The 15,516-nt window shown below is 40.3% G+C and overlaps 1 protein-coding gene across 5 annotated transcripts in view; it reads left to right on the plus strand.

The window, feature by feature from the left end:
- impg1b (interphotoreceptor matrix proteoglycan 1b) overlaps window positions 1–15,516 on the plus strand; it is a 38,006-nt gene that overhangs the window by 1,339 nt on the left and 21,151 nt on the right. For 2 of the 5 annotated variants that reach the window (XR_013781315.1, XM_079369551.1), the window contains exon 1: window positions 11,807–12,115. The exons of 1 other annotated variant lie outside the window; for it this stretch is intronic. Coding sequence is in view for 3 of the 4 variants with exons in the window: in XM_079369551.1 (XP_079225677.1) it covers window positions 12,049–12,115 (67 nt within the window). In the remaining variant the exon portion in view is untranslated. Of the gene's footprint in view, window positions 1–11,806; window positions 12,116–15,516 lie in introns of those variants that run through there. 2 more of the 5 variants (XM_079369553.1, XM_079369552.1) reach the window with 1 other exon arrangement.

A 15,516-nucleotide genomic window follows, 5' to 3' on the forward strand; every position in this document is an offset into this window, starting at 1 on the left:
AACCGGCCGCTGCCACAATCTGCCGTTGTTGGCAGGATTCACTGCTTTATGGCAGAGACGTGTTGCATTTTGTTTTCATTCTCTATTCTTTTTCCTTGACTTTTCCTGTGTTCCAGTACATATCTTATTACAATTGTTAAAGGGTTGGCGTCAATTTTTGTTCAGAGGCAAAACAGCACTTAGTTCCTTGTAGATCTGTGTTGATTACAAATGAGTGTGTGTGTTCCTCTTTTCACTCTGTTAAACTATGTCCTGTGCGGTGTCTCTACATCCGATCAGGCATTTTTGTTGTTCGACCACCTCGAGGGTGAGGCGTGTGATGAGATAAAGTACCGTCCTAGCGCAGAGCGTAGCGACCCAGCGAAAGTCATTGTGGTGTTACAAGAGCTTTATGGGTTTTCAGAGTCTTATGTAGCTTTACAGGAGGCCTTTTTCTGACGACGGCAGCAAGAAGGGGACACCCTGCAAGAGTTTTCTCTTGCGTTGATGAGTCCAATGGCGTCAGTGGTAAACAACTTTGGAAGTGCTGCTGTGTGATCAATATGTTGAGTATGTTATTGATGGTTCCCTCCGTAGCGAGCTCAAACGATTTGTGCACATCCGTTCCCTACATTGGCTACCTGGAGCTGGAGGTTGAGCTCTGTGGTAAGGTGAAGGTGCCGTGTGGTGTGTTGGTGGTCAAGGACCCTCCTGGTGGTGTGTCTGCTCATGCTCCTGGTGTTCTTGGTATGAACATAATTCGCAAGTGTTACAGAGAGCTCTTTGACCAACATGGATTGGCCTTGTTTAACTTGCCTTCTGTTTCTCAGGCTCTGGAGTCAGTGGTTCATGCATTGCAAAAGTGCCATCAGGCAAGCACAAAGGCTTCCCCAGATGAATTAGGTAAAGTCAAAGTCCACAGCAGGGAAGGCTTGTCCTATTCCTGGTGACGTGATGAAAATCATCGCGGCCATCTGCTCCGAGCAGTACGCAGGCAACAGTGTTGTTTGAGCCCTCAGACTCTGGTCTTCCTGCTGGGCTGCTTGCCTCTCCCGCATTGATTCATGTTGAAAGAGGCACTGCCTACATCCCAATTGTGTATGTGGGTTCTATTGATGTGCTACTCTATCCCCGTACCGTGGTCAGCACTTTGGATGAAGTTGGTGTGGTTAGCTTGCCTGCCGGAGTTACTGATGTGCCAATCTCCAGTTGGTCTCTGACTGGGCGCAGGATCAGAGACAAGGCATGGACTTAGGTTCCTTGTCTGCTGAAGAGCAGAATAAGGTAAGGTCTCCTCACGAAGTACAGTCCTGTTTTTTCTGCCTATGATGGGGACTTGGGCTGCACCAACCAGCTCGCTCATGACATCCCCCTGTTGGACGATGTTCCTGTGATGCAGCGCTACAAGCGCATTCCTCCATCCGTATGAGGTGGTCCGTATAAAGAAGGATGGGCAGTCTTTGCATGTGCGTTGACTACAGGCCGTTTAACAACAAAACCAGAAAAGACTCTTTTCCGCTATTGTATTGAGGAGTCTTTGGATGCATTGACGAATGCTTGTTGGTTTTCCACCATGGACCTCGCCAGCGGGTACAACCAGGTACCAGTGGCCAAGGCAGACCGGCACAAGACAGCATTCTGCAAACAAGATGTAGAGGTGGTGGCCAACTGGCAGCCTTCCATTATCATTTTTGAGCTGCGGTCATTCCTCGGGTTTGCAAGCTACTATCGCCGTTTTGCCAAGTTGGCCGTCCCTTTACACAAGCTTGTTGCTGAGTTTGGAGGTACTAAATCAAAAAAGTCTGGACGTGCAATTGATTCGCACTGGTCCCGGGAATGTCAACTTAGTTTTGAGGCACTTAAGACCAGGCTCGTCACTGCACTGGTGCTAGCCCACACCGACTTTTCCCTCCCCTTCATTCTGGAGGTGTGATGCGAGTCATGGTGGGCTCGGAGCTGTGCTGTCTCAAAAGCGGGGGGGAGTTAAGGCCCATAGACTATGCCAGCAGAGGATTGAGGCCCACTGAAAGCAACATGGCCAACTATAGCTCCATGAAGTTGGAAGTCTTGGCGCTCAAGTGGGCCATGATAAGAAATTCAGAGAGTATTTGCTTGCATCTTTTGACTTCCACATCAAATACCGCTCGGGAAGGAGTAATAAAAATGCTGACGCCTTGTCCCGCCATCATCCACCGGGTGTACAGGATTTGGAAGTCATGCTCCCTTGCACATCGCTGCCAAAGCCCTTTACAGCAAGCCTTGCAGGTTCTAAAGACTGAAGCAACAAATAGCCTTGCCCCACCATTCATTTTCTGACATCAGCTCATCAGCTCGGTTGGCTGAGAGGCATGGAGTCCTCTCTCGCCAGGTCTTTCACCCTGATGGTGCTGAGGCAGTTTGGCAGTTACTTTTGCCGGCTGCCTTAAAAAAGGAAGTCTTGACTGAGGTTCACCAGAAGCATGGTCACCAAGGTGTGGAGAGAACCTTGGTGTTAATCAGGCAGTGTTATTATAGATATTAAGCAGTGCTGTGAGATGGTGCCCCCTTAGTGAGGTTTCATACTGTCATTGTAAAATTTACAAATTTTTTAGTGCTGCAGTTTAAGGTTTTTAGCCCTCAGGCGGCCGTGCACCTTACTGGCCTGAAACTCGGAATGCTTTTGCCCACCTTTCCTGTTAACAAGCAGCATCTCTGTTTCTAACAGTTTCATCAAGAGTTTTTCGATTTAAAAACATGATTCTTTCAAATTAAGTTCTCTGCCACCGTGCCATTTGCTAGCACTCCACCTATGGTCTCAAAACCTTTGTAGAAAAACTACGGTTGAGCACAGTGAATGGTAACTGACTCTTGGGAACTTATTAAATTAAGCATGAATTACATCAGTCATTGTGAGATCACGCGGAAGATACATCTATCGAGGCAAATGCAGCTGCAGGGACCAACAGCCTCATAAAGTCCAGAAGTCAAACAGTGGTGAATGTGACTAAACCTGACAATTCACAACCCACCCACATCACAACATCAAACAACCTATACTCCCGTTTTCTTCCTAGACACACATTAAAGTGTTTTGGATAAAAAGCCATTCATTTTATTTTCCAACTGTCTGTAAATCTATACACAGCTACTTATACAGGTCAACATCTTCTGATTCCCAAGGTATTCGTTCATTCTTCCAAGTACCAAACTATCCTAAATTGTCCTGGTTTAACGGTGCATTTCCTCAATGACTAAATGGGGCCAAATAACCCCTGCAGAGAAACTCATTTCAGACCAATTTGCCTGCAGGGGTGGTGTCCAAAGGTGGGTCGGAGGTGTGTTACCAGCCTCGCCAAAATCGTAATTTAAGATGAAAAGGAGGGAATGTCGGTGAATGATAAAAATGAAAGTTAAAGTTAACATTTTTCTCCTTCGTGACACCTAGTTGAATATTTCTCTCACTATTTAAAACTCTTGACTGCAAGGTCAGGGTTATTGCATAGATCAAAAATGAAAACCGTTGCTTTGACAGCCCAAAAACTATACATGGCAAAAATCAAAAGGTGACAGTGAGACACAGAGCACGAGTCTGTTTGTGTATACCCAGTATGATGAGAAGTGGTCTAAATGTTCAGAGAGAGGGGCACTTTTTTTTTTATTCTAAAAGGTATGTGTTTTGCTTAAAAAATCCCTAAATGAAAGATACCATGGTGGCCTTTTCATAATTTAGACTCAAAACACAGCAAGAGAGCTGAGCATCTTGAGACACAACAAGAGCTCTCTACTCTCAGTAAGCCATGCTCACATGATTAGAAATGTCGGATCCACTTATTCTCAAACTAAACAGAATGACACCCGAACAGGGCCAATAAACACATGGAGCAGGAGAGCCGATGTCCTTCATGGCATTTATAGATCAGAAAATGCTTCTACATTGTTAACTTTGATTAAACAAAAAAAAAAAAACAGGATCTCACATCAGTAAATTTGTTTAATCTTTCAATAGATGCCTTTTTGGTGCTTGTCAAATCCACAACATCGCCGTTTTTCATGTTAGCCTGTGGTTAATGCTGTTTGTATACTTTCAAAACAAAGCGGTTTCTGTGCTGCCATTGTCACATGACAGTGGGCGGGGAGTAAAAGGGGATTAATATGCAGGAACAGAAATTGGCCCTCAATTGACAAGACCTCCTTCTCTGCTTCCACTCTTTTTCCTCTCTATTATGGCTTAATATACTTCTGTTTCTTTCACTTTATCGTGCCTTTAAAAAAAAAAAAAAAAAAAACCTTTATTCCTCTTGTCTGCTTTTCACTTTGCATCCCTTTCATCATCGTGCCTTTTCCTCCTCATCCTCTTTTCTTCTTGCATCTTCTCCATTCCATGTTTTCCTTTAGTTTCTTTGAGCCTCCCAGCGCTCCCCTCTGTCACTATCTGTCCTGCTGCTTTACTTCATTATACTCCATAAAATGAAGCCTGCCCATGGGGAACATGATAAACAGGTTCTATTTCACTGGATACAAGGAGTCACTTTTTCATCTCCCTCCAAACAGCATGGGAACACAGCCTTTCAAGTCTTCTTCAGCTTGGACAGCTGGAGGAAACCCTCCTGGGCATTTAAACTGGCACCTCTTAGAGAACAAAGATGTATGCTATTACTCTGTAGACTTCCACCTGTTAGAGAGCTTTGGACACAATTCCTGACAAAACCATGAGCCTTCTTACGCTCATATTGCAACAGATGCCTTAAATGCGTAATTTAAAACAGTTCTTAGAGCCTTACATACCCACTTGTGTGTAATATGCAGATCACTGTCGTTTTCTGTTCAGTAGATTGGTCCCTGATGTATAACTTCATGTCGTCATTGTCTTCAAATCTGCAGAATCTTTCAATATTTAATGTCATGTGTGATTGTTATTCTCTACCAGTAGGGTTGAAGTGTCCCATGGTACGGTTTGCCCTTGTGTTATATTATAATAAGAATGCTTATCTCAACATCCTGGGTGATTGGAGATTGACGGTCCCTGCTGTTTTCCCAGGCATATTAAGGTCATAATGAATGTAATTCTTGAAGCCTTTAGATGAGTTTTGAGACAAGCTGCTATGTTATTTAAGATGCACATGGGAAGTTGAGATAAGTGCATCTGAGACAAATCCAAACAGACTTGAACGCCACAAAGATATGAACATACACATCCGTTGCATGTTTATTGCAAAGTATGGGCTTTCAAAATACAATAAAAACCAAGCAGAGTGCAGATCTGCATATTTGTCTTTCATTTAGAAACCTGGAGCTCGAAAGGAACTTCTCAGGAATACTAATTGGCCGTGTAGGTTCTGTAAATGATAGAGAAATGAAGATATGGTCTTAAAATAAGAGTGCACTCCATACTGCAGCAACATTTTGAACTCAACATTAATAACACACAATGGACATTTTAGTTCATACATATGCTGTACACTACAGGTTGCAACCACAGCAATACATTTGATGAAAATAAACCTGAACTCCAAATCTATTGTACTTGCAGTCTACCTCCTGTATAATTGCAGTTCTAGAGACCTTTGAATACTGCAACATTACCAATGGGTGATCAAATGAGAAAACAGTTACTAGATTGTACCGTTACCGTGTAACGATTGTACAGGTTTATATTGATGGAGAATTTATTTACAGGAAATGTTTTTGAATCTTATACCAACAAGAAATAATAATGCACTGTTTTATCTAGGTTACTGTCCTATAAGCATGGACTTTTAAATTTTAACTTCACATAATCTGAATTTAAATCATCGATTTGCCTGTTTTTCTAACAAAAACATGTCCTCAATCCAGTTTTCAATAAAGAGTAGGCCATGAGTTTTTCCAAAACTAGCTTGTGAAATAACAGGATTATTTTGGAATAAATTATTCTCAAATTTGTACATTTACTTCCTCCTTTTGTCAAACAGACATAAAAGCACAGGTCAACATGCTGCCCTCTGTTGGTGATTATGCAAACTGGGACACTGTTGCTGATGCATAACCTCATGGATTTACTTAAACCTTGTATGATACACTTTAATACTGGATCACTACTACTGACTTTACAGTCTCAAGGTTACAGCAGCAACTGCTTGAGTTGAAATGAAGACTGGAAGTTCTAAAGCCATGATGCACCCTTTCCTATTAGTCTGTTTTATTTCAATTATTGTGCATCAGGTTTCACAGCTTTTATTAAAAACCGTGGTGTAATTTTTGCTATTGTTTAGTGCACATTTTATATCCAATATGCCTTTAATCAAATTCTAGATTCAAACTAATAACTACACTTTTGTGCAATATTCATTAGATTTTTAAGGTTAAAGTAATAATGTAAATATATTTTTTTTATAAAGCACTTTACAGTTGAAGCAAAAAGTGTCACAGTTTAACATAGGAGCTTAAAAGCAACGTCTAAAATCAAACAAATAAAAGCAAGCAGAGTTAAAAACGTGCATAAGAAACACAACTAAGAGCAGCAGTGATTAAGAGAGTGCTCTTTTAAAGTAGGTAAGTAGTTGTTGGCATAATGCCCCGATGCCAGTCAGAGAATCAAACTAACCCTAACCCAAATTAAACAGTTATCTTTCAACAGCAAACCCCCACACTCTCGCACAGTCCTGAAGCCATTTCCCAAACGGCTGAACAGCTACAAATCAGAGAGCAAGCCAAAGAACAGCACACATATTTCCCACCGTGTTTTTTTTTTTTTTTTTTTTTTTTTTACAACAGTGAAAATGCAAAAGACAACCAACAAAAAGTGCAATATAACTTTTCAAAACTTATCTACAAAATTACCACAAAAAAAATAACCTGTAAAGTCAACTCAAGAAAGACACTGATCCCCTACAGCCCACTAACTGTGCTCGACCTGAAACATTTTGGAGGCCAGGCTAAGAGAGTCTGGAGTTCATCTCCTGACTCAAACATGTTGCTGCAGTTTTCAGTTGCTGTAAACACTATGGCCTTTAACCATAACCTAAACAAATAGTTTTTTTATGCTCAACTCAAACCATCCAAAGTCAGAAACTCTCAATGTTAACAATGTGCTTTTTATTTTTTAACATGACAACAAATGTCATCTGAATATTTGGAGATCACAGCTCTAACAGCTTTTTCGAGGTACAAAATGTAACTAAATATGTCATTTCCTGCACATCTAAAACAAATGCAACAGCTTAAGCTCTGTGGATAAAGCATGCACTATGTGCTTAATAGGGCCTGCTATGTATACACCATGGCATCAGATCATAGTGTATAATGCTACAACACATCATGACTGTTGTCCATGACTTCATGAATGAACCTTAAGCTTTCAAGAAACATAAGTATTTGCAGCTCCAAAAGGGTCAGAAATGTAAGTGGCTTTAGTCTTGACCCTACTACATACAGTATATGAGCAAACCTTTATCAGAGATTATGTTTGATCTAGAACACTGCTCACATATAAACTCTTGGACGTGACAGAGCAGATGTAAAACTCAAAAATGATTATGACGCTGCAGGCCAAGTAAAGTGGATAACGCAGATAATCAGCCCCGAGTGGATTTTCTTGGAGAGGAGCATTAAGACGAACATGACTAATATTAGACCACAGCCCTGTCACTCAGCCTTCTCTTCAAGAGGAGGTTAAAACGTTGGAGCTGACTCCACATTAATATATCTTTTTAGTTGTTTTGGCTTTCTGCACTAAAAAGGCAAAGAGCTTAAAAAAATGGTTGGACATTTTTCAGGTTTGCTAGCATGAAGTGTAACTGAAAACAAGTTCTGTAGATATTTTGTTTTGTGAATCTATATTCAGAAAGATTTCCTGTTGGTGTAATTTATTTTATTTTTTTAAAGAATTTAAGCATTCAGTTAACATAGACATAATAAAAAAAAATTATTGTATACACTATAATATGGATTAATTTAATTTTTAGTGAGAGAACTATGTATGGAAACATTGATGAAGAAGTTATGACACATCATGGATAAAAGCCTTCAGGTAATCATATCTTTAGTGTAATAGCTTCCGACAATAGACATAACAACAGAGGTGTGAGTTTCTGTTCTGGACTCTGCTGGTCAGAGTCGACCTGTCTCTGCTCCTAATGAAATAACCCCTTCTGACAGATGGCAAGCACCACTTTCCCTTTGTTGCATAATTTAAACTGACCTCTCTAATTGGACAATGATTCAAGTCATCAGCCTTTCGGAGAAGGTCAATCTTGTCGGAGTAAACTCATGGCTGAGTCTAAAAAGGATTCGTTTATCTTTGGAAAATATCAAAGTCACTCAAAACTACAGTGAGGATTAAGATATATTATCAACATACAAGACTAAGGTACAGGACTGAGTTTTATTGCAAAAAAATGCTTACATTTCACAACAATTATGCATTATCTCAAGGTCATTTTAGACTTGAATTAGATAATACATAAAGGAGAATTTCTGTATTGCTTGATCTTCATCCTAGCAGACCAAACAAAAAGTCCCTGACTAAGCCCTGATCTTTGACTTTGACCCTAATCCAGAAAGATTAGGGTCAGGGTCACACCCTTGAACGACCAGGTATTACACAACAAACTCAAGTGAAAGGGAGAACACAGCAGTTTAAACCTTTCTTGGTAAATATCTTTGTCATATTAGTCTACCTTGGAAGGTCTTGCATGTCGGAAATATCAAAACAAATGTCAGTAGTTTAATAATTTTTAGAATATAAATAGATTTATAGATGATTTGAAATTCACATTTTTCAACCCAACTGCAAACAGACCAGGCTGTACAGAATGAACCCGCTGTCAAACAGAAAAAATATGATTTGAAATAAAACATCACCTTGATACTTACATTCAATATTCTTCTTATTTAAGGATAATTTCCAGTAAATTTTTGGATTAAGAAAATAATTTTTATTCTAAACAATTTTCCCAAATAGATCAGTGGATACATGCACAACAAGGAGAGAAGTCGCTCAGTATTCTCAATAATTTTTCAACATTAACATCCCACCAGCTCAATCTAAAGTGTCCGTGTATTTTAGCTCATTGTTTTGGCTTTTACAACCCCAAACTTCACTATCCAGACTGCAGGTTTAAGACCGGTGAGTGACCCTTTGGTGAACCAAACCTGTACCAAGGCAGTTTGTCAAGTAGTTACAAAAATTAATCTGATTCATGAGCATGTACAAGAATTTGATCAATTTTTGTGTGAACTAACCATGACCTCTTAAAACCAGACAACCTGGTGGTAGGGTTTCTACCAGAAAGCTCCTTGGCCCAGGAGTGCGCCGTTTGTGTCTCGTGTGAAACCAAAGGTCAACGTGACTAGCTGCAGTTTGGTTAGTTTTTAGCACCCAAAATTCTTGATAAGCTTTACAAAAAGATTATAGTTTGGGTTTATGTAATAAGACAACATTGACCTTTGGGTTCACACAAATCTGGCAGGGTGAAAATTCTGTTTGTTCAACCTCTGTACTCAGACTTTGTCACTCTTCATATTACATCACGAGAGTTCCCCAAAACTGTCGAAGAAGGAGCTGTGACAAATACTCTATGGGTGTATTCACACCTAACTTGTTTGGTTCGCTTGAAACGAACTGAAACCCTGGTGCGGACCTTTTGAGTAGGTATGAATACAAACCATCGAACTCAGGTGCGCACCAAACAGCCGGACCGAGACCCAGCTGAAGAGGTGGTCTCGGTTCGCTTCCAAACGAACCCTGGTACGGTTTGTTTGAGGTGTGAAAGCAACCAGACCTCAGTCCGGCCCAGCTCTAAAAATCGTACGGCTTTTTGGACATAACAGGCTCCCGTTGCCTCGCGCATTAAGGGAAATAATTGTTTGGTTAGCAGCACAGTGTTCTTGTTTGTTTCTATTGCCTGCTTCTTTGATATAAGACGGGGAGGTAATCTTTAGTCTATCTTTCAGACACTTTCACTGGTGTTTCATCGCTCTGTTCCTTTATTATCCAATACATTTAAATCACACAGACTATGAACAGCGGCTGCAGCAGAGTTTTCCTGGAGCTTTTCCCCCGCAGCAGTCTGATCCTCCTCCTTTCCCCTGCGCCACATACTTCATTTATAACCTCGGCCACATTCATCATAACACCGGTTGATTGCCCACACATAGATCAAAATTTTTTACACAATTAAATATATTTGTACCTGTACTAAATGGATGAAATTGTTGCTAATATGTTTAATACCAGGACAGCGAGTGCAGCATGCAAGTTTTCCATGATTGTTTACTTTCATCTTGCGATTACTGCTTTACCCCGCCCTAAACCTTTTTATCCAATGATCGAACGATCTTCGCACACATGTGGTTTTGTTTATGAATTCTCTTGCGAAAAGTGCAATGTGAAAACAAACCGCACTAAACCAAAAAAGAAACATTGTATTTGGTCCGAACCAAAGAAAGCGGACGAAAGGACTTTTCTGGTGTGAATACACCCTAAATTCATTAGTCTATATTGACTGTCATGCAAAAAAGAAAAAGAAAAAGTCATGGCGGCATACATGTATCTATATAATTTTGGGACTATTTCATAATTTGCGGTGGGGCTATGTAGGGATAATATACTGTAGCTGGTTAAATTGAGAAGTTCAAGAGCTCTAAGCAATAATGAGCTTACATGTTGTTAGTCTTGGCAAGAGGTGATACAATAAATAACGTGTTTGTGATGTGCAGATTGTTCTATCTCCATGTGTGCCATAGAAACTGTTGTAATAGCATTTTAAAACATGTCACTCAATGTAAGCGACGATCATTAGTTCAAAGTTCAGCTTACGCTCAAACTGGCTGGTTGGATTATCTTGCTCTTGAAAGGGCTTATTTACAGCAGCAAATTGTTACCAACCAACAAGGGCAACTAATCCTCTTTACAGGAAGCATTGAGGGTGGAGACTTACAACATGGAGCCGTCCCACCCTGATACACCAAAACAACAGCGGCCCCCACATGGCTGCTGCTGTTTCCATGAATACTTTTAACATTACCTTTAGCGCCCAAAGCGGAAAGGTAGGAAGAGGACAAGCTGGGTAACGGCTCCTGATCCTGCACTTTTTTTTTTTAAGCACATATATTTTCAAAATATATCTTTGGATGGGTCAAGGGGGAAAAAAGTGTTTTCGCTTTGAGTTTGGAGTTAGTGAGAATCGAAAAGACACCTCATGAAGAGGTGTCAGCCAATTTGAAAAACATTGCAAAATGACCGGAGGAAGAGGATCAAAATAGATTGAGAAGTGGCATTGACTTGGCTGAGTAGTGGAGTTAGAATGGAGTGCATTGTTTGATGGTAGCTGCGTGCACATTACTGCACATAGCAGCAAACTTGGCCTTGCTTGCCACCCAAAAACTGCTGGCCTAAGAGGCAAGGATTTTCTGTGGCCACCCAGGAAGTAGGAATCTGAGCTGACAGAAAACCCAACGAGCTTTCTCGTTGGACAGTGACATGTAGAGGCAGACGCCAGAAGAGGCTTGGTGTCAGTGATTAAGTTGAGGGGTAAACTGCAGGGAGTAGTTATCTGGTCTTGGCTGGCTGGCAGATCCCCAAGTTTGTTCAGCCGACAAATGAGGGTCCAGAAGGTGGCTAACAGGATGAGGCCTGATGGCCACGTGGCCACGCAGGGATTACTAGCAGCAAGAAGAAGGTAAAAAGATTAGAGTCAGAACGGAGCCTTGTTTTTTTTTAACCTTGTCACTCTTGTCACACTGACAGCGTATAGGGAATCTCCTGCGTCAAAATTTTCAACCGGTGCATCATCTCTCCCTCCTTAACCTCTTCTCCCTCCACTGCTCCCTCTGCTCACCCATCCATGCAGACACCTCGGTTGTTTACAGGACTTCAACAGCATCCAGGAATTAACTACTGCTGAATAACTGAGCCAGAGCACACACAGGATTGGACTGTACTCCCTTCTTTCTCTGCCTGCTAACAAGCTAAAGTCAGCACCAATGAGGAGACTTTTGCACACTCTGCTAATGGACTCGCAATAAAGATTCTGGATTTTACTTTTGTTTGCGGGAGTGTCTTCACAAATGACAACTTCAAGGCTTGAAAACCACATAAATTAGCCCACCATGCTTTTGAAGTCAGGACTTTTCCTCTCTTTGTGTCTGTTTACCCTCCAAGCAAGTCAAATCAAAGGTAAGAATTATTTAGTCAACTGGGTCTTCATAAAACTTTTTTTTTTTTTAAAGTCCTTTGTTAAACAATTTTCAAGAAACATGGTGTGTAGATGAAAGAATACATGCTTGACAACTGAGTTAAAACAAAATCAAAAAGGTCTTTTAAAAAGGTTTTATTTCTGTCCATTAAGTAGTAATGCAACAATGTGTTTGTGCACTTTTCTGTTAAACAACTACTTAAAATTAATAAACTAAAAATAAGATAACTTACATTTGGAAAGTGTAAGAGATAAGGTCAATGGTGACATGGTATAGTTGATCCGTCTGCAGGTTTTTTATCAATGAGGCGTTTACTGAATGGCATTAGACTGAAATAGATGGAGTGACGTTCAAGGGCAAAAGGTTTTAAAGTGTGCCTCAGCTATTTCGAGTAATCTCTGCAAACTATTGGATGCTTGCTGAAAGTTAAACAGATCTTTAGTTTTTAGATAAATGTCAAGCAGCCAGTGAGCCACTTGGTCATGAATATTCACTATCAATTAAACAGGCGGAGACATTGAATACATGGTGACTGAGAAAGATAGCATCACTTCAACACTGATAACATTTGCAGCCGCACTAGTTGTCTCGTTCAGTGTGTTGATGTGCCCGGGTGAGCTCATTATCCTGAAGAAAACAAAAGCCATTCTGTTCGCAGTGTTGCAGGACGCTAATCTTTTCTGGCTTGTAATTCTTCTGTGAGGCCTTTTTTGCGACTGCATTGGGCTCCATGGCCCAATCAAACCCTCCCTCACAACGCACAGGCCCTCGTGTCTCTCCATGTGCAAGTCAGGCTTAAAGCATGCGGTCCCTCAATGGTCCATTCAAATGTTGTGTTGGAGCTGTGTCTATAAATGAAAAACACAAATGTTTTGGATATATTGTGAGCCGCTTTTTTTTAATCTGCTCAAATGTTTGTCAGTGGGAGAAAGGCCAGGTGAATGGATCTGACAGATCCTGAACTGGGAGTACGTAGCCAATACATCTACAGAATATGATATCAACACCCACACATTCTTGGCATGTATTTTTGGTGGTAGGCCAAACTTGGATTTAAGATAACAATATGGTTCATTGTAGAGGTAATTATCTATGTGTAATTCACTTATTAACACAGTCTGTCTCTACCATAAATTAATGAGGCCTGTGTTTTCAACTTTTCTTTTTTCGGAAGTTTAATTATAAATATTCAAATGTACCTTGTCTGTGTATAGATTTTCAACATTTTGCAGCTGCACACCATGTCATTATAACATACAGCCACCACAAACTGACTCGTACTGTTGAGGTGGTTGAGCACACTCATTCCTATCAGTCCAAACAAACCCTTCTCAGAGGTAGTGTGTTCATTTATTGGAATCCCTATCAATTCTAGCACAACAAAGATTATTAGAATTATTACCAAAACTCACAATGTAGTTTTTACAGTGCAATGTGCGAGTGCTACTCTATTTTTTATTTCAGCATTAAAATGATATTTAAAGGAATGTTAAACACACCAAATACAAGGGGATAAACAAGCTTAGGAAACCAAATAAGCTTTATTCATTACACAGTTCTATATTATGTCAGGGTTTCCCCAGGTAAAGATTTGTTATCCTTGTTTTGAGTTGGCCTGCAGGCATTCATGTCAGCATGCTCGATATACTGTAGGACATGGAGTCTGTGCTTACTGAATCTACAATGTAACCATAGTCTTAAAATGTATTTCCATCAGCCAAACAAATTAAAGGAAAATTACAATAGATGTTATCTTTGCATGCTCCAAAACCTTTAAGAAAGTATTGATTTGCTATTCATTCTAAACATATGTTGATGCTTTTTCGAATGCAAAAACAACAAAATGTATTTCAAATAATTTACATTAAAGTTCTTGCTCTCCTGCAAAACGTTTATTAATATCCTGATTGGCTACCGAGCTAATTAGATTAGAGATTCACTGATCCAGACTAAACTAATCACTTGCAGGACAAAGAAAAATCAAGCCTCAATACATTCAATTTGTTATTCTGCATTTATGTCCCACCTGACACATTCACTGACTACGGAAAAGCATGCAGTTTGTTTTCTGGTCAGTTCTCATGAAAGGAAGACCTATGTCACTGTAACTTTATTTTTTTAATTTATTTTTTAGGTTAACATTACTACTGTTTTCTTGCTGTCATGGCGTTACTGCAGATGTTCTTAAGGAGAGTTTCTGACGAGATACGGTTCCTTCTAGTAGCCATCATCTCCAGTGTTTGGCTTTTCTGAACCACTGTTTAGCCACCCACTGTGGATTTTGTTTTGACCATATCACATGACTAGTTGTTTGGCTAGCTAATGAAGACTGATAGCTTATGAAAGATCAAAGTGTCAATTGTTGAACCTACTTTGGACAAATGGCAAAAAAGTACTTCAAACAAATACATGTCCAAAGGAAAAATCACTGCTGAATGCTGTAATAAATCAATGAAAACTACAAATTCAAAATACTAGTAAGTCAAAACAACACAAACATAGAAAGGCCTCAGAAAAATGTTGCATATTTAGTCATCACAAAGGAAGTTAGATAACTGAGGAGGTTACACCATTTTTTTTACTGGCCGTAGAGAGAGAGGACAGGCACTGAAAAATGTACAATTTTACTAACCATAACACAACAAACTGGTGGAATCTGTTGAAGCTGACTGTTTCTATGCTCTATGTTTCTATGTGATTAGAATGATGATGGTGTAATTTGGTTAAAGGGACTGTATTCAATGTAACACTTTGTCAGTAACCAGAGATTTATAGTGGCACAAGGACATGGATGGACAGGGAAGGAGTGTCAGGTTTGTTGGGCATCGGTCAGTGCCCACCTCTGGAGGTCTGAGGTACGGCTGGGTCAGACTTGGGCTGCAAAGAGAAGAGAAACACTTTCCTCCAGTATTCCTTGTCCTCAAACTGACCTCTGCTTCAAGGGGTGGTGTAGCTGTCCCGGGCTGCCCTTGATTGTACCTGCAGGTAGTTTTTAACTTGTCCTCATGAGAAACCCAAATCTCCCTCATAAAGCATTTTTTCCATGCTTTACCAAAAACCAGTTCCACGTTGTGCTTTCACTGAAGGCCTAGATGCCTATGTGCAGTTTTTTCTGAGTTCATGCTCTACACTTTGCATCTTTAAGTGTATACCGTATATTCCGGACTATAAGCCGCTACTTTTTTCTCACACTTCGAGCACTGCGGCTTCTACTCCGGTGCGGCTAATGCATGGATTTTTTATGGGGGACAATGAGCTTCTGCCGCAAAAACATTTGACTTCGTCACGTCGGATCTTAATATCAGTCCTTTTGCGCTTCATGCACGCACCCTCATGATGGACGTTAAGATGACACTGACAGCGACAACAGAGACTGAGGAA

The sequence above is a fragment of the Symphodus melops genome, assembly GCF_947650265.1.
Source record: "Symphodus melops genome assembly, chromosome: 19".
NCBI classification, from domain to species: Eukaryota; Metazoa; Chordata; class Actinopteri; order Labriformes; family Labridae; genus Symphodus; species Symphodus melops.